Source organism: Mus caroli, unplaced genomic scaffold (assembly GCF_978045245.1).
Source record: "Mus caroli unplaced genomic scaffold, Mus_caroli_1 scaffold_5, whole genome shotgun sequence".
Classification (NCBI taxonomy): Eukaryota; Metazoa; Chordata; class Mammalia; order Rodentia; family Muridae; genus Mus; species Mus caroli.
Window position 1 is genome coordinate 14,137,295 of NW_028227260.1, and position 19,099 is coordinate 14,156,393.

Genomic DNA, 19,099 nt, shown 5'->3' on the forward strand with positions numbered 1-19,099 from the left:
CTCTGAACTTTTTCTCTGTGACTCCTTCCATGGGTATTTTGTTCCCCATTCTAATAAGGAATGAAGTATCCACACGTTGGTCTTACTTCTTCTTGAGTTTCATGTGTTTTGCAAATTGTATCTTGGGTATTCTAAGTTTCTGGGTTAATATCCACTTATCAGTGAGTGCATATCATGTGTGTTCTTTTGTGATTTGGTTACCTCACTAAAGATGATATCCTCCAGATACATCCATTTGGCTAAGAATTTCATAAATTCATTATTTTTAATAGCTGAGTAGCACTCTATTGTGTAAATGTACCACATTTTCTGAATCTATTCCTCTGTTTAGAGAAATCTGGGTTCTTTCCAGCTTCTGGCTATTATAAATAAGGCTGCTGTGAACATAGTGGAGCATGTGTTCTTATTACAAATAGGAACATCTTCTGAGTATATGCCCAGGAGAGGTATTGCTGGATTTTCTGGTAGTACTATGTCCAATTTTCTGAGGAATCACAGAGACTGCCCCACCTGGGGATCTATCCCGTATACAACCACCAAACCAAGACACTATTGCATATGCCAGCAAGACTTTGCTGACAGGACCCTGATATAGATATAGCTATCTCTTGTGAGGCTATGTCAGTGCCTGGCAAATACAGAAGTAGATGATCAAGGCATCTATTGGATGGAACACAGGGCCCCTAATGAAGGAGCTAGAGAAAGTACCCAAGGAGCTAAAGGGGTCAGCAACCCTATGGAGGATCAACAATATGAACTAACCAGTACACCCCACCACCCCCAGAACTGTGTCTCTAGTTGCATATGTAGCAGAGGATGGCCTAGTTGGCCATCGATGGGAGGAGAGGCCCTTGGTCTTGCAAAGATCATATGCCCCAGTACAGGGGACTTTAAGGGCCAGGAAGCAGGAGTGGGTGGGTTGGGGAGTACGGCCGGGGGAGAGGGGAGGAAGGTATAGGGGACTTTCAGAATAGCATTTGAAATGTAAATGAAGAAAATATCTAATAAAAAATGAAATGGAAAAAAAAGAATTTAGTGATCATGCAATGTGGTAAAAACTGAACATTCCACTACTTAATAAAACTTAAGTAAGAGACACTGATACTATGTTAAATACCCATCCTTGATGTGTTACTGATGTGTATTACTGATTGGTGTCTCTTAGCCATCTAAACAGATAATATATTGTAAAAGCAAGTATAATTCAAATATGTGGATATAGTGTATCACTGTGTGTCATAGAGGGAAAATGACTAGATATGAAGAAAATAAAAGCAAAAAATAAAATAAAACACAGAAATGTGCCATTTGTTAAATAGAAAAGAATCTTAGTGGGTCATCTAACTTCATTTGCTTCCATTTTAGTCTATGGACAATGATAACTGCTAACATTTACATGTTTTGTAATTTACCAACATTTCCATGTCACTTGATATTCATAGGCAAACTGTTATTATGATACCCATGACAATTCTGTGAGGTAACTATAAACATTGCCATTATTTTTTTAATCTACTAATTACAGTTGTCTGGCTGAAAGAAAAAGTTTGTTTGTTTGGTTGGGTTTTTTTGCTATGTAGAGTATAGCTGATTGTAAAAGCTAGAGGCATTAAGTATAATAGCACAGAGATCCAGTAATTAACTACATTGAAAGACAGATATTTCATAGTTACAGTTTTATTGCCAAGTAGCTGTCTACTTATGAGAGTCATTTACTTACTTTATGTTTCTGTTTTTTCTCTGTCAAGCTATGATAGCTGTCTACTGTGGTTATGCCCACCCACATATTCCCTTTGTTTTTGTATTTACTTCTCTATTTTTTTTTTTTTATATTTTTATTACATATTTTCCTCAATTACATTTCCAATGCTATCCCAAAAGTCCCCCATAGCGCCCCCCACTTCCCTACCCACCCATTCCCATTCTTTTGGCCCTGGCATTCCCCTATATTGGGGCATATAAAGTTTGCAAGTCCAATGGGCCTCTCTTTCCATTGATGGCCGACTAGGCCATCTTTCGATACATATGCAGCTAGAGACAAGAGCTCCGGGGTTCTGGTTAGTACATCATGTTGTTCCAACAATAGGGTTGCAGATCCCTTTAGCTCCTTGGGTACTTTCTCTAGCTTCTCCATTGGGAGCCCTGTGATACATCCAATAGCTGACTGTGAACATCCACTCCTGTGTTTGCTAGGCCCCGGCATCGTCTCACAAGAGACAGCTATATTTGGGTCCTTTCAGCAAAATCTTGCTAGTGTATGCAATGGTGTCAGCGTTTAGAAGCTGATTATGGGATGGATCCCTGGATACGGCAGTCTCTAAATGGTCCATCCTTTCATCACAGCTACGAACTTTGTCTCTGTAACTCCTTCCCTGGGTGTTTTGTTCCCAATTCTATAATTCATAGCCCATATAAACAAATGAAAGTATTAGGAAATTCTGATAATAACTGGGCACTTAACAATTAAAAAGATAACCATTCTCTTTCTCAAAATAATGATAGCAGGAACACAAATAAGACTGTGATAGGGCTGATGAGATGGCTCAGCAGGTAAGAGCACCCGACTGCTCTTCCAAAGGTCCTGAGTTCAAATCCCAGCAACCACATGGTGGCTCACAACCATCCATAATGAGATCTAACTCTCTTTTCTGGTGTGTCTGAAGACAGCTACAGTGTACTTACATATAATAAATAAATAAATCTTAAAAAAAAAAGACTGTGGTAATTGAGCTGGTCAAAATGGTGGATAGTATGCAGTAAAACCTGCATGCAATCGAGGCAGACCAAATCCCAGCGTAGAGGGCGTAAAGGTGAATGTGTAACTCTACCAGTAGCCAAGGGGCTATTAGTCATTGATGGCTCCTGGGAAAGGGTGAGTTAGGATGTTTTACTGATACGGCTTCTGGTAGTCTGACGACATAACAGAGCAAGTCTTAATCCCAAGAATAGTTGTGCAACAAACCAACAAACTAGACTTGGTGGCAAAACAAGAAAAAAAAATACCACAAGCAGTAATCTCAAAATTATGTAGGAAGAGATAAAAGGATTTTTAGGGTGATAAGGAAAGGAGCTGAGGGTGAGTATATTCAAAGAATATTGAAATTCTCAAAGAATTTTAGATGGATACATGGTTGAGAAAAAGATTCTTTCCTGTCTGTAATATTTCTAAAAGTCATCTAGGATGAAATCCCAAAGAGCTAATCTATAGCTTTGGTGATGCCTATGTATTAACCCATGGTCATTTTTCTTTGCACTATGAAAAGTCAGTCTGCTTTGGTCTTTAAAAGTGAAGCAATAGTTATTTTATCCTCCTCCTGGATTTAGCTACCTTCCCTCTCCCTGAAGAACCCCCACTTCCCATCCCCCAGGTCAGATTAATTATACCCGGTTACTTTCACTTTCCCTCCTCCCTTAAGAGATCCCCACCTCCCACTTGTCCAATCAGATCCCTATCATAGATGTATGAAAAATCTATAAGGAATCTTAGTATTAGCTATTTACAAAACCATCCACCCCCAAAACCCAAACAAACAAGAAAATAAAACCTACCTATAATGTGCATGCTTCTGTGTATAAATAAGTATTTATAGTTTGACCAAACTGTCCTGCGTGGGCTGACAATGCTCCCCCTCCAACAGCCAAAACCCACCTAACAACAATTCCAAAACCAGACACAAGAAGCCCACATTTGAACTGTTGGTCAGGATTATTCAGGAGACTCTCATTAACTCACAGATTATTGCTATTGACCTTGATTGGCCCAGAGCTAGAATGCAGCTAGTGCCTTCCTTCCTGGGGACTAGCTTTTCATGGTGGCAGAAGTCAGCATGAAAGTTTCAAATGGAGGGAGGCAACCAACATTCCTACCCAGCTAAAAACCTTATGAACCAGATCAGCAACCATGGCACAATTACACTAAGATTATAGCAGCAGCAGCAGCAGCAGCAGCAGCAGCAGTAGTCCTTGTACCTTGTTGGTAACGAAAGCTCTCTAGTTTGACTTAAGACCCATTCAACAAATGGGAAACGGTGCCTAGTACTGGAAGCATACCTAACTATAGTAAAGACATGGTTATAGATGGAGAATCTACAACTACTAATTTACTAAATCCCTAACAACAATTTATATATTTGTCTTTATATCCAAAGGTAAGTATAGTCTTGCCGTTTATCAAGGAAACTTTTCTTTGCAACAGAGGGAAAGCATTACAGAAAACCACAAGAAATCATAATGCAGTGTTGTGGGGTCTAGTCCCTATGAATATATCTAACAAACACTCCAGCACTGAAAGCTCAGAGATGATGGTGGAAGAAGGTCAAAAGATTGTAAGAGGAATAGGATCAGGGAGTTTCCTGTGGGATTCTGCCTCCTAGAAATGACAGAAGCTACATACATAAAATCTCATCAAAATGACTCTCTAAATTTGAGCTGAATAAGGAAGGTAGAAATAGATGTGCTAACATGGTCTCAACCCGACACAAAGAACTACAAATACCTAAGGAATGCTGAGAGGGAAACATAGTCTTTTGAAGGGAATCAATTAGTTACCTGATACCAAGTAGTCAGCTCTGAAAAACATACTTACAAGAAAGTTAAGTAACATATATTCTGCATGTAATAGCAATTAATGAGAAAGAAAGGCCATGAATTTGAAAAAGAATAGAGTATGGGTATATGAAAGGGTTTGGCAGAAGGAAAGGGAAGGGGAAATGATATAATATCAAAACAAATGAAATAGTTTGCCTTTTGTCATTTTGGATATTTTACTAAACTAATATTAAAGTTTAAAGCCACTTTCTCAATTTCTGAATGACTAACACTTTTTCTGACTCCTAAATAAGTGTTTGTCTGAGATTTTTTCCATCATACATTCTGTTTTTGATAAAATTGTTGGTTTATTGTGGCTTTATCTTTCACTTCGATGTAAATACCTCAAAAATATGGCTATTTTTCAATACCAGTTCAGCCTTTTTAGCTGCTTGCTAGACAGTTTTATATTACATGTGCTATCCTTATGCCATTTCTAATTTCACACTCCTGAAATAGAACTATTTTTACCTCCTCAAACTCTCTTCCGTATCTACTGTTCTCTTTATCCTTTTGCTTAGGATTCAGTCCTTGACATATGATTTAACTATTTCCTCCCCTTGCCCTTTGAATGTGATCAGTCTTTTATTTTTGGCTACCTATGTCTTTTCCACCTATTCTCATCTCCCTTCCACTCATACACTCAGAGAAAGCCTGTATTACAAAAGTATTTTATTTAAAAACTTGATATTTTTCTCCTTTTGAAACCCATAACCTCTTCCCCAGAACTTAAATTTAACCATGTGCTTTTTGTATTCAAGTGTGTAAACACTCCTGTTTTATTAAAAGTAAAGTTCACACCACTAGCATCCTCAAAGATAAAATGCCTCTCTGGTATATCTGAGAAGATACACAATTTTATATGAATTCCTATATTTGAGATGTGGCACCAAATTTACATTTGTGCATTAAAAAGCCATGGAAAGAGAACAAGAAAATGGATAAATGAGACATTTTTATTTTTATTTTTTTCTGGTATCTTCTGGACCTTTTTCTTTCCTTTTTTTATTAGGTATTTTCTTTATTTATATTTCAAATGTTAGCCCCTTTCCTAGTTTCACTTCTGAAAATCCCCTATCCCCCTGCTTCCCAACCACTCACTCCCGCTTCCTGGCCCTGGCATTCCCCTGACATTTTTATTTATTTTTTTGTTGTTGTTTTTTGATTTTGTTTTTTGTTTTTTTTTTTGTTTTTTTTTATTACATATTTTCCTCAATTACATTTCCAATGCTATCCCAAAAGTCCCCCATACCCTTCCCCCCACTTCCCTACCCACCCACTCCCACTTTTTGGCCCTGGCATTCCCCTGTACTGGGGCATATAAAGTTTGCATGTCCAATGGGCCTCTCTTTCCAGTGATGGCCAACTAGGCCATCTTTTGATGCATATGCAGCTAGAGACACGAGCTCCGGGGGTATTGGTTAGTTCATATTGTTGTTCCACCTATAAGGTTGCAGATCCCTTTAGCTCCTTGGGTACTTTCTCTAGCTCCTCCATTGGGGGCTGTGTGATCCATCCAATAGCTGACTGTGAGCATCCACTTCTGTGTTTGCTAGGCCCCGCCTAGTCTCACAAGAGACAGCTCTATCTGGGTCCTTTCAGCAAAATCTTGCTAGTGTATGCAATGGTGTCAGTGTTTGGAGGCTGATTATGGGATGGATCCCTGGATATGGCAGTCTCTAAATGGTCCATCCTTTTGTTTCAGCTCATTTTTATTTTTTAACTGCCTTACTTGACTTCTACATGCTTGCTCTTGACTTTACTATTTAAGTAGGCTGCTTCATCTTCAACCCTTCCCCAATGAAACTGAAGAAAATTTATCAATTATTAGTTAAAATTTTGCCCACTTGGTTTGGAGGAGCATTGACATAAATAAAATCACTATTCCCTTTTAAACCAAAAATTTCTAACAGCTTAAGCCTTTAAATATATTCATAAAATAACTCCACATTGCTCCCTCTGCTTTCTTTTCCACTGTATTCTCTGCATATACTTTATATTCTAGCCAAATAAGTCTCCATATTCCATACTGATTTTGCTATTGTTTAGTTCTTTAAATATACAACCTGAAATGTTATTTTGCTCTGATTTCTCAGTTTTCTGATTTAAAAGCCATTTAGGCCAGCTAAAATACCATGTCTTCTCCCAGAAAGATAAATCAGAATTACCAATCATAATCTATTTTCTTTTGATGGACCTTTGCATTAACATTATGTTGTCTACATTTTATTATGAGTTTCCATCCAATAAATAAGGATATTCAAAGATTAAGTTTAATGTATCTTTAATCACCCAAATGTGCCTGATATCACATTTCAAAAATACCAAGAAGCACTATGTATGGCACACTGAGACTTCAATGGAGGGAGGTGTCGACAGAGGAAAGAGATACAAAAGAGAAACTTGTTGCTTGAATTACTTAGACATAAAAGACATTTTAATACCTTAATGACAGAATTATGTAAAAATGTTTATTATAAATATACTATATTCAAAGGCTTGTGTTGGTGGATCAATTAAATTTTTACTTCTAATATTATTGTTTATAAAAATATGATATCAACACTAAATTTAGATTGATGAAAATCTATGGCATTTATAAAAATGCAGTTCCATGAAGTACAAATATATATCGTGCTAGAGACCTAAACTATTTCTTTTATCATTTAGAAACCAATGTAGTGTGTTTATGAGTATATACACATATAGGTTAAAGAGACGTCCTATTTATTCATAGCATTATGACCCTTTGATGCTTAAAACTTGGTGACCATTTTAAAAGTATAACATTAGTAGTGCATAGGAATAGATTTCATTTTGTGTGTTATGTGCTCAGTGTTTTAAAGACATCATTTTTTACTGAGTGGATAATTGGCTATAATCTATGATAAAAATGGCACTTCTGTGCATATGTGTTTTGAAACAAGTAATGATTAAAATTGAAGGAAAATCCTCATTTTTATAATTGCTTTCTCATTAGGAATTAGGTGCATAAAATTTGAATCACAAGGCTTACAGAAGCATTATATGGAGAAGGATAAAGAAGAACTGCAAATTTTATTTTACATGTACAGTAAAAGACAGCTTTAGGTTTTGAAAAGAATTTATGGAAATGTATATTGTTCTAAATCCAATTTTTTAAATATAAATGTAATTCTAACATGAAAATAAGTAGAACATAAGAGATGTATCCTTCTGTAGCACTTACATCTTCATAAGGATGTAGATTTTTCTATATGCAATAATATTTTTTTAAAAACTTGAGATACATTTTATTAGGAAAGGATTTGGCCCAACGTGTTATTAAAATCCACACTTTGAAAAGCCAGTATTTAACATCCTATTTGGATGGAAGTAAAATAACTTACTAATAAAATTAATCTTCCAAAAAGTACCTATGGCTGTTTATTTATCATGATAAAACAAATTAAATAAAATTAATGTTTAACAAAATATCATATTATCATTTATTTTATTTTCCCTGAGAACAACTTAATATTCCCTCACTCTGCTACTAAGGTTTGTTATTCAGTTATTAATATTCTCTGGCCTTGTCCTTGATAATAGCCTCTGGCTTTCAATAAGAAACAAGCCAATCTAGGTCAAAGGTAGAGATACAAACAAATATATGGAGCAATTCAAGACAGTGAGCTGTTAAATTGTTTAGTGGATAAAAAACAACAACTGATCAATAGTGTGGATGTGAAACTGCATCACATGGTTCTGTGGAATAGAGGGCTGTTTTGAGCAAGCCAGCTGTTTTAAATCAGTTTACCAAGCTGTAAATTCTGTACATTTAGTAATTTTACTTTGGTTCGTTCTTCTATCATTTAGTAATCTTATAAAATAAACTTTTTCTAAAAATATGATATTAATCAAAATCACCTTGCACTCTCCATTTGAGAGCCCAGTGAATCTGTATTACAAGGCATGAATCTGTGACTGCATTTTAATTTGATCTTGAGTACTTCTTATATAGAAAGCTAAAATTTGAAAATGATTGTATTAGCTTAATTGTGTTGGGCTGCAGATACATTGCTCTTGCACCAAGCCTTTATGTGTGCTACCAGTTAAAGGCTACCATTATTAACTGCTTTTAGGTAGAATTTGTGTGGTTCCTCTTTTGCTCTTTGAGTCCTAAAATTGATTCTATTAAACCAATCAAAGGAATCCCAAATGTTTTAGTATAGATTTAAGGTTCAGTAACTTTACACACAAGCATCTAAAAACTTGCAAAATATCCATTGAAGGCATGGGGCGGGGTGGGGAGAGCATCTCTAGGACATGACAAAGACTGGGGATAGGGGAGGCTCCAGGGAGTCTATGATGGTTATTATAGCTGAGACTCCTAGCAGTGGGTGATATGGAGCCTGGAGTGGCCACCTTCTGTAGCAAGGCAGGACTCTCAGTAGAAAGATTAGGACACCAACCCACCCACAAAACCTTCCACCCACAATTTTTCCTACTTACAAGAAATTCAGGTACAAAGATGAAGCAGAAACTGAGGGAATGGCCAACCAATGACTGGCCCATATTGAGACTCATCCCTGGGTAAGACCCAATCCCTGACACTATTAATGATACTCTATTATGCATGCAGAAAAAAGTCTAGCATACTTGTACACTGAAAGGCTCTACCCAGCAGCCAGTAGAAATAGATGCAGAGACCCATAGTCAAACATTAGTTGGAGCTCAGGGAGTCTTATGGAAGAGTTGGGGGAAGGATTGAGGGACATAAAGGGGATAGGGATTCCATAAGAAGACCAACAGAGTCAACTAACCTGAATCCTTTGAGGCTTCTAGAAACCGAGCCACCAATCAAAGAGTATACATGGGTGGACCTAGCCCCCCACACCCACACACATATGTAGAAAATATCAGCTTGGTCTTCGTGCAGACCATCCAACAATGAGTTGAGGATGCCTCTGACTTTGTTTCCTGCCTGCATATTTTGTTTGCCTAATTGGGTTGTCCTGTGGGCCTCAGTGGAAAAAGGTGTGCCTAGTCCTATAGTGACTTGATATGCCTGGTGGGTTGGTATATAGAGGGTGCTTCTCCCCTCATCAGAGGAGAATGGGATGAATAACGGAGGTAGGGGCTAAGTAAAGTGGAGACTGGAGAGGAGGGGGCTGTGGTCAGGCTATTAAATAAATAAATAAATAAGAAAATTCATTCCTTAAAATTTCACTTATAATCATTTCGCTATGCTTACATTAAGTGTACACTTAATTATAACATTTGTATATGTTTTTTTGTTCTGGTTGAAAATCTTAACTACCTTGGTCACCTGACATATCTATTTCTTTAGACTTCCATTTATAAGATTACATCAGAGTCATTGAGCATGTATCACTAGTTTATTTTTCAAAGACACTTGGATCTATAACCATAAAGGTAATAACTCAGACACTGAACTACAGCTGCTGTAAAATTTTACAACTTTGAAATTTGGCTGAGGAGCAGCTGGGGCGCAGGGTCTGCTGACACTCGCCAACTGCCCACAACATCCGCCACAGGATCTTAAGACTTCTGGTGAGGGGAGCACAGCTTCTGCTCCAATCCAATTGCGCGGGACCTGAGACTGCATTAGTTAGGGAAGCAGAAACCGGCCTGAGTAGGGCCACAGGCCTCACCCGGCCGGATCAGCGCCAGGGTAGCGGGAGCGCAGGGTTGCCTGACACCCGCCAGCTACCCACGACCCCCGCCGCAGGATTTTGGGACTGCTGGTGAGTGGAACACAGCTTCTGCTCCAGTCCAATCACGCGGGACCTGAGACTGCTCTGGTTGGGGAGAGAGAAATCCGGCCCACACAGGGCCACAAGCCTCTTCCGGTCAGAAAAGCACCTGAGCAGCTGGGGCGCAGGGTCTGCTGACACTCGCCAACTGCCCACAACACCCGCCACAGGATCTTAAGACTTCTGGTGAGGGGAGCACAGCTTCTGCTCCAATCCAATTGCGCGGGACCTGAGACTGCATTAGTTAGGGAAGCAGAAACCAGCCTGAGTAGGGCCACAGGCCTCACCCGGCCGGATCAGCGCCAGGGTAGCGGGAGCGCAGGGTTGCCTGACACCCGCCAGCTACCCACGACCCCCGCCGCAGGATTTTGGGACTGCTGGTGAGTGGAACACAGCTTCTGCTCCAATCTTTAAATAGTGACAACGATAACAACTAACCCCAGAGATTACCAGATGGCGAAAGGTAAACGTAATAATCTTACTAACAGAAACCAAGACCACTCACCATCATCAGAACCCAGCACCCCCACTTCACCCAGTCCAGGGCACCCCAACACACCGGAAAAGCTAGACACGGATTTAAAAGCATATCTCCTGATGATGATAGAGGACTTCAAGAAGGACGTTAATAACACACTTAAAGAAATGCAGGAGAACACTGCTAAAAAGGAAGAAGACAATAAAGAGGAAGCACAAAAATCCCTTAAAGAATTGCAGGAGAACACTGCTAAAGAGTTACAAATCCTTAAAGAAAAACATGATAACATAATCAAACAGGTAGAAGTCCTTACAGAAAAACAGGAAAACACATCCAAACAGATGATGGAAATGAACAAAACCATACTAGACCTAAAAAGGGAAGTAGACACAATAAAGAAAACCCAAAATGAGGCAACACTGGAGATAGAAACCCTAGGAAAGAAATCTGGAACCATAGATGCAAGCATCAGCAACAGAATACAAGAGATGGAAGAGAGAATCTCAGGTGCAGAAGATTCCATAGAGAACATCGGCACAACAATCAAGGAAAATGTAAAATGCAAAAAGATCCTAACTCAAAACATCCAAGAAATCCAGGACGCAATGAGAAGACCAAACCTACGGATAATAGGAGTGGATGAGAATGAAGATTTTCAACTCAAAGGACCAGCGAACATCTTCAACAAAATTATAGAAGAAAACTTCCCAAATCTAAAGAAAGAGATGCCCATGAACATACAAGAAGCCTACAGAACTCCAAATAGACTGGATCAGAAAAGAAATACCTCCCGACACATAATAATCAGAGCAACAAATGCTCTAAATAAAGATAGAATACTAAAAGCAGTAAGAGAAAAAGGCCAAGTAACATATAAAGGCAAGCCTATCAGAATTACACCAGATTTTTCACCAGAGACTATGAAAGCCAGAAGATCCTGGACAGATGTTATACAGACACTAAAAGAACACAAATTCCAGCCCAGGCTAATATACCCAGCCAAACTCTCAATTAACATAGATGGAGAAACCAAAGTATTCCACGACAAAACCAAATTCACACATTATCTCTCCACGAATCCAGCCCTTCAAAGGATAATAACAGAAAAAAACCAATACAAGGACAGGAACCACGCCCTAGAAACAACAAGAAGGTAATCCCTCAACAAACCTAAAAGAAGACAGCCACAAGAACAAAATGCCAACTTTAACATCAAAAATAACAGGAAACACCAATTTCTTTTCCTTAATATCTCTTAATATCAATGGACTCAACTCCCCGATAAAAAGACATAGACTAACAAACTGGCTACACAAACAAGACCCAACATTTTGCTGCTTACAGGAAACTCATCTCAGAGAAAAGGATAGACACTACCTCAGAATGAAAGGCTGGAAAACAATTCTCCAAGCAAATGGCATGAAGAAACAAGCTGGAGTAGCCATTCTAATATCTGATAAGATTGACTTCCAACCCAAAGTCATTAAAAAAGACAGGGAGGGACACTTCATACTCATCAAAGGTAAAATCCTCCAAGAGGAACTATCAATCCTGAATATCTATGCTCCAAATACAAAGGCAGCCACATTCATTAAAGAAACTTTAGTAAATCTCAAAGCACACATTGCACCTCATACAATAATAGTGGGAGACTTCAACACACCACTTTCACCAATGGACAGATCATGGAAACAGAAACTAAACAGGGACACAGTGAAACTAAGAGAAATTATGAATCAAATGGATCTGGCAGATATCTACAGAACATTCTATCCTAAAACAAAAGGATATACCTTCTTCTCAGCACCTCATGGTACCTTCTCCAAAATTGACCACATAATTGGTCACAAAACAGGCCTCAACAGATATAAAAATATTGAAATTGTCCCATGCATCCTATCAGATCACCATGGACTAAGGCTGATCTTCAATAACAAAATAAATAATAGAAAGCCCACCTTCACGTGGAAACTGAACAACACTCTTCTCAATGATACCTTGGTCAAGGAAGGAATAAGGAAAGAAATTAAGGACTTTTTAGAGTTCAATGAAAATGAAGCCACAACATACCCAAACTTATGGGACGCAATGAAAGCATTTTTAAGAGGAAAACTCATAGCTCTGAGTGCCTCCAAAAGGAAACTAGAGAGAGCACACATTAGCAGCTTGACAACACACCTAAAAGCACTAGAACAAAAGGAAGCAAATTCACCCAAGAGGAGTAGACGGCAGGAAATAATCAAACTCAGGGGTGAAATCAACCAAGTGGAAACAAGAAAAACTATTCAAAGAATCAACCAATCAAGGAGCTGGTTCTTTGAGAAAATCAACAAGATAGATAAACCCTTAGCCAGACTCACTAGAGGGCACAGGGAAAGCATCCTAATTAACAAAATCAGAAATGAAAAAGGAGACATAACAACAGATCCTGAAGACATCCAAAACACCATCAGATCCTTCTACCAAAGGCTATACTCAACAAAACTGGAGAACCTGGATGAAATGGACAAGTTCCTAGACAGATACCAGGTACCTAAGTTGAATCAAGATCAGGTTAATGATCTAAACAGCCCTATATCCCCCAAAGAAATAGAAGCAGTCATTAATAGTCTCCCAACTAAAAAAAGCCCAGGACCAGATGGGTTTAGTGCAGAGTTCTATCAGACCTTCAAAGAAGATCTAATCCCAGTTCTTCACAAACTATTCCACAAAATAGAAACAGAAGGTACTCTACCCAACTCATTCTATGAAGCCACAATTACTCTGATACCTAAACCACAAAAAGACTCAACAAAGATAGAAAACTTCAGACCAATATCCCTTATGAATATTGATGCAAAAATCCTCAATAAAGTTCTTGCTAACCGAATCCAAGAACACATCAAAACAATCATCCATCCTGACCAAGTAGGTTTCATCCCAGGGATGCAGGGATGGTTCAATATACGGAAATCCATCAACGTAATCCAGTATATAAACAAACTCAAAGATAAAAACCACATGGTCATCTCCTTAGATGCGGAAAAAGCATTTGACAAGATCCAACACCCATTCATGATAAAAGTCTTGGAAAGATCAGGAATTCAAGGCCCATACCTAAACATGATAAAAGCAATCTACAGCAAACCAGTAGCCAACATCAAAGTAAATGGTGAGAAGCTTGAAGCAATCCCTCTAAAATCAGGGACTAGACAAGGCTGTCCACTTTCTCCATACCTATTCAACATTGTACTTGAAGTCCTAGCCAGAGCAATTCGACAACAAAAGGAGATCAAAGGGATACAAATTGGAAAAGAGGAAGTCAAAATATCACTTTTTGCAGATGATATGATAGTATATATAAGTGACCCTAAAAATTCCACCAGAGAACTCCTAAGCCTGATAAACAGCTTCGGTGAAGTAGCTGGATATAAAATTAACTCAAACAAATCAATGGCCTTTCTCTACACAAAGAATAAACAGGCTGAGAAAGAAATTAGGGAAACAACACCCTTCTCAATAGTCACAAATAATATAAAATATCTTGGCGTGACTCTAACTAAGGAAGTGAAAGATCTGTATAATAAAAACTTCAAGTCTCTGAAGAAAGAAATTATAGAAGATCTCAGAAGATGGAAAGATCTCCCATGCTCATGGATTGGCAGGATCAACATTGTAAAAATGGCTATCTTGCCAAAAGCAATCTACAGATTCAATGCAATCCCCATCAAAATTCCAAATCAATTCTTCAACGAATTAGAAAGTGCAATCTGCAAATTCATCTGGAATAACAAAAAACCTAGGATAGCAAAAACTCTTCTCAAGGATAAAAGAACCTCTGGTGGAATCACCATGCCGGACCTAAAGCTCTACTACAGAGCAATTGTGATAAAAACTGCATGGTACTGGTATAGTGACAGACAAATAGACCAATGGAATAGAATTGAAGACCCAGAAATGAACCCACACACCTATGGTCACTTGATCTTCGACAAGGGAGCTAAAAACATCCAGTGGAAGAAAGACAGCATTTTCAACAAATGGTGCTGGCACAACTGGTTGTTAACATGTAGAAGAATGCGAATAGATCCATTCCTATCTCCTTGTACTAAGGTCAAGTCTAAGTGGATCAAGGAACTTCACATAAAACCAGAGACACTGAAACTTATAGAGGAGAAAGTGGGGAAAAGCCTTGAAGATATGGGCACAGGGGAAAAATTCCTGAATAGAACAGTAATGGCTTGTGCTGTAAGATCGAGAATTGACAAGTGGGACCTCATGAAACTACAAAGCTTCTGCAAGGCTAAAGACACCATCAATAAGACAAAAAAACCACCAACAGATTGGGAAAGGATCTTCACCTATCCTAAATCAGATAAGGGACTAATATCCAATATATATAAAGAACTCAAGAAGGTGGACTCCAGAAAGTCAAATAACCCCATTAAAAAATGGGGCTCAGAACTGAACAAAGAATTCTCACCTGAGGAATACCGAATGGCAGAGAAGCACCTGAAAAAATGTTCAACATCCTTAATCATCAGGGAAATGCAAATCAAAACAACCCTGAGATTCCACCTCACACCAGTCAGAATGGCTAAGATCAAAAATTCAGGTGACAGCAGATGCTGGCGAGGATGTGGAGAAAGAGGAACACTCCTCCATTGTTGGTGGGATTGCAAGCTTGTACAACCACTCTGGAAATCAGTCTGGCGGTTCCTCAGAAAATTGGACATAGTACTACCGGAGGATCCAGCAATACCTCTCCTGGGCATATATCCAGAAGATGTCCCAACCGGTAAAAAGGACACATGCTCCACTATGTTCATAGCAGCCCTATTTATAATAGCCAGAAGCTGGAAAGAACCCAGATGTCCCTCAACAGAGGAATGGATACAGAAATTATGGTACATTTACACAATGGAGTACTACTCAGCTATTAAAAAGAATGAATTTATGAAATTCCTAGCCAAATGGATGGACCTGGAGGGCATCATCCTGAGTGAAGTAACACAATCACAAAAGAACTCACACAATATGTATTCATTGATAAGTGGATATTAGCCCAAAACTTAGGATACCCAAGATATAAGATACAATTTGCTAAACGCATGAAACTCAAGAAGAATGAAGACCAAAGTGTGGACACTGTGCACCTTCTTAGAATTGGGAACAAAACACCCAGGGAAGGAGCTACAGAGACAAAGTTCGTAGCTGTGATGAAAGGATGGACCATTTAGAGACTGCTGTATCCAGGGATCCGTCCCATAATCAGCTTCTAAACGCTGACACCATTGCATACACTAGCAAGATCTTGCTGAAAGGACCCAAATATAGCTGTCTCTTGTGAGACGATGCCGGGGCCTAGCAAACACAGGAGTGGATGTTCACAGTCAGCTATTGGATGTATCACAGGGCTCCCAATGGAGAAGCTAGAGAAAGTACCCAAGGAGCCAAAGGGATCTGCAACCCTATTGTTGGAACAACATGATGTACTAACCGGAACCCTGGAGCTCTTGTCTCTAGCTGCATATGTATCGAAAGATGGCCTAGTCGGCCATCAATGGAAAGAGAGGCCCATTGGACTTGCAAACTTTATATGCCCCAATAAAGGGGAATGCCAGGGCCAAAAGAATGGGAATGGGTGGGTAGGGAAGTGGGGGGCGCTATGGGGGACTTTTGGGATAGTATTGGAAATGTAATTGAGGAAATTATGTAATAAAAATATAATAAAAAAAAAAAAAAAAAAAAAAAAAAAAAAAAAAAGAAATTTGGCTGAAACAAGGGACATTATAATTCAGTTTTATTGAATTTTATAAGAAAAGTATTAACTTTTAAAAAATAAATAATTATCCTTTCACATAATTTTGTGGCATATATACTTGTAAAGACATTCAACTTTGGATGTTGTAAAAACATGAATTTCCTGTATAGCTTTAGCACGTCTGTGCAAATGCTATATGATTTGGTTTCATTTCTCTCACTGTAATAAAATACCTTAACATGAAGCAATGTAGTGGGGAAGGGGACTTGTTTCATTTAATAATTACAGTTCCAGTCTATCATTGTGAGGAAGTCAAGGCAGGAACTTCAGTGAGCTATTCGTAATGGAGACTAGAGAAATTCATGTATACATCTCTGCTTGCTTATTTGTGCCCAGCTTGATGGTCTTGTTCCTCTATTGTTCAGGATCCTTGCCTAAAACATGGCACCAGCCACAGCAAGCTGAATCTTCCTTTATTACCTTAAGACAATCACCTGGCCTAGGACTCAGGCCAAACCAGTGGAGGGAATGTGTACTTGAGATTCTCTTCGCAGTAATTCTAGGTCATGACAAGTTGACAATTTAACCATCACACACCATATTTTACTCATTTTAGTGTGCCTAGCACAAAATATTAGTAGTTGCTCATTCAAGAGGAAAAGACATCTATATGGTCCAGTCGGTTTAGCATACATAATATCACTACACTATTTTATTACATATATATATTCTCTCTACTAACACTTTTTAAATTTCATATTAAAGCTCTAAACACATTCATGTAATTAGTATCCCACAGTATTTAGTGTTTCTATCCACTGCACTGTCTTCTTATGTATTCAGATTATATTCTTCAGGAAGTAGGAATCTCCTCATGTTGACTCCTAGCTCAACACTATTCATCTTAGATAGCTTCGTTCTATCTTAAATCAAAATATGGTCCAGTCTTTTCTTGTATATTTCTAATCTGACTTGGAATTAGGCATTTTCCAAGAATGCCTGGGGAATGCTATAACAAGACCACAATACTGAAAAATTATTACTAAAGTGATGTTTGTTCTATGACTTTTCAATGAGCAGATATAATAAATATTTATGTACATTCATGTATACATACATGCATGTGTACATAATACATACATATATACATAAAAAACAAAGTTTGTTTTACTTTAGGAATATTTATGCATCTGCCTTTTCCCTTGATAAAATAATGTATATTAATAACACAGGTATAACAATACATGATAATTTTTGTTTTTGATTACAAAGCATATAGATCAGATTTAGCACACTAATCCTACAAACAACAAGCAGTTGTTGTTAATAGTTTTAAGATTGTATAATTTGTTCAAAAATCATTTTGTAAAATTAAATTCTTACAAATTTAGATATTATTATAATGCATTTCCAGATATGAATATATTATCCTTACCTTGGCTTTTCTGTATACATAATTCACAGCTAGTTATTAAGAGTTAACTTTGTTTTAAACATATACAGACACAGAAATTACCATATTGATAGACATTTTTCTTTCCCCACACACACACATCTTTTAGCACATGAGAATCAATTCTAAGTATTAGTGTTAGATTCTGATATAAACCTGAACTTTTTCTCATAAAACCTTGTCCTAATCTAACAGGTATAGTGACTTATGCCAAAGGTGAGGGAGACAAGTAGGCCAGCCTGGGCAATACTAACATATGCCTCTGCTATGAATATGTATCTGAAAATTACTGAAGATAGTATTGTGTTTCAATAGTATTATAAAACCATTTATTACTTGTGGATCTTAGTGCCTGAGCTATTGGTGTTCTGTTCAATATGTGGAAATCCATCAGAGTAATCCACCATGTAAACAAAGTTAAAGACAAAAACCACACGATCCTCTCATTAGATGCTGAAAAGGACTTTGACAAAATCCAACATCCCTTCGGCACATACCTAAACATAAGAACAATAAGACCAGTGTGACAAGAGCTTCAAGTCTCTGAAGAAGAAAACTGAGGAAAACATCAGAAGATGGAAAGATCTCCCATGCTCATGGATTGGTAGGATTAACAATGAAAAAAAGAAAGCATCTTCAATAAATGGTAATGCTCTAAGTGGATGTTCTTAAGAAGTCTTAATGTTTACTGGTCTTTGTTGCATGTGCTTAAAGCTAGTCAAATTACAAAATATACTTAAGGAAAACAACTGACCATTGACCATTTCCATTGTTACTACTTAGGGAAAGAAACTAAAAAGCCCGGAGTTTTTCTACTCTTAACTTAGTTTTCACTTGAAATGTGAAATTCCTAAAAACATAGTTTGACATGGCTGTTTAATTTTTAACATAATATTTGTTGTTTTTCAGGATTGCACTGTATATGAAACTGAAAATAAAATTCTTCATGTGGTAAGTAGATGTGGATATACTTTTATACTTTTAACAGTTTAAATTCTCTATTAGACAATATTTAACTAGCAATTAAAAGGCTATGGCTTACAGAAAATAATCTATAATAAACAGACCATTAACCTACATTAGATAATTGTATGTTTATATTT

At 37.8% G+C, this 19,099-nt stretch overlaps 1 protein-coding gene across 5 annotated transcripts in view; it reads left to right on the top strand.

The window, feature by feature from the left end:
* Cnksr2 (connector enhancer of kinase suppressor of Ras 2) overlaps positions 1-19,099 on the top strand; it is a 246,628-nt gene that overhangs the window by 79,951 nt on the left and 147,578 nt on the right. For all 5 annotated transcript variants that reach the window (XM_021153092.3, XM_021153091.3, XM_021153093.3 and 2 more), the window contains exon 5: positions 18,906-18,947. In XM_021153092.3, coding sequence (XP_021008751.1) covers positions 18,906-18,947 — 42 coding nt within the window. The remainder of the gene's footprint in view (positions 1-18,905; positions 18,948-19,099) is intronic.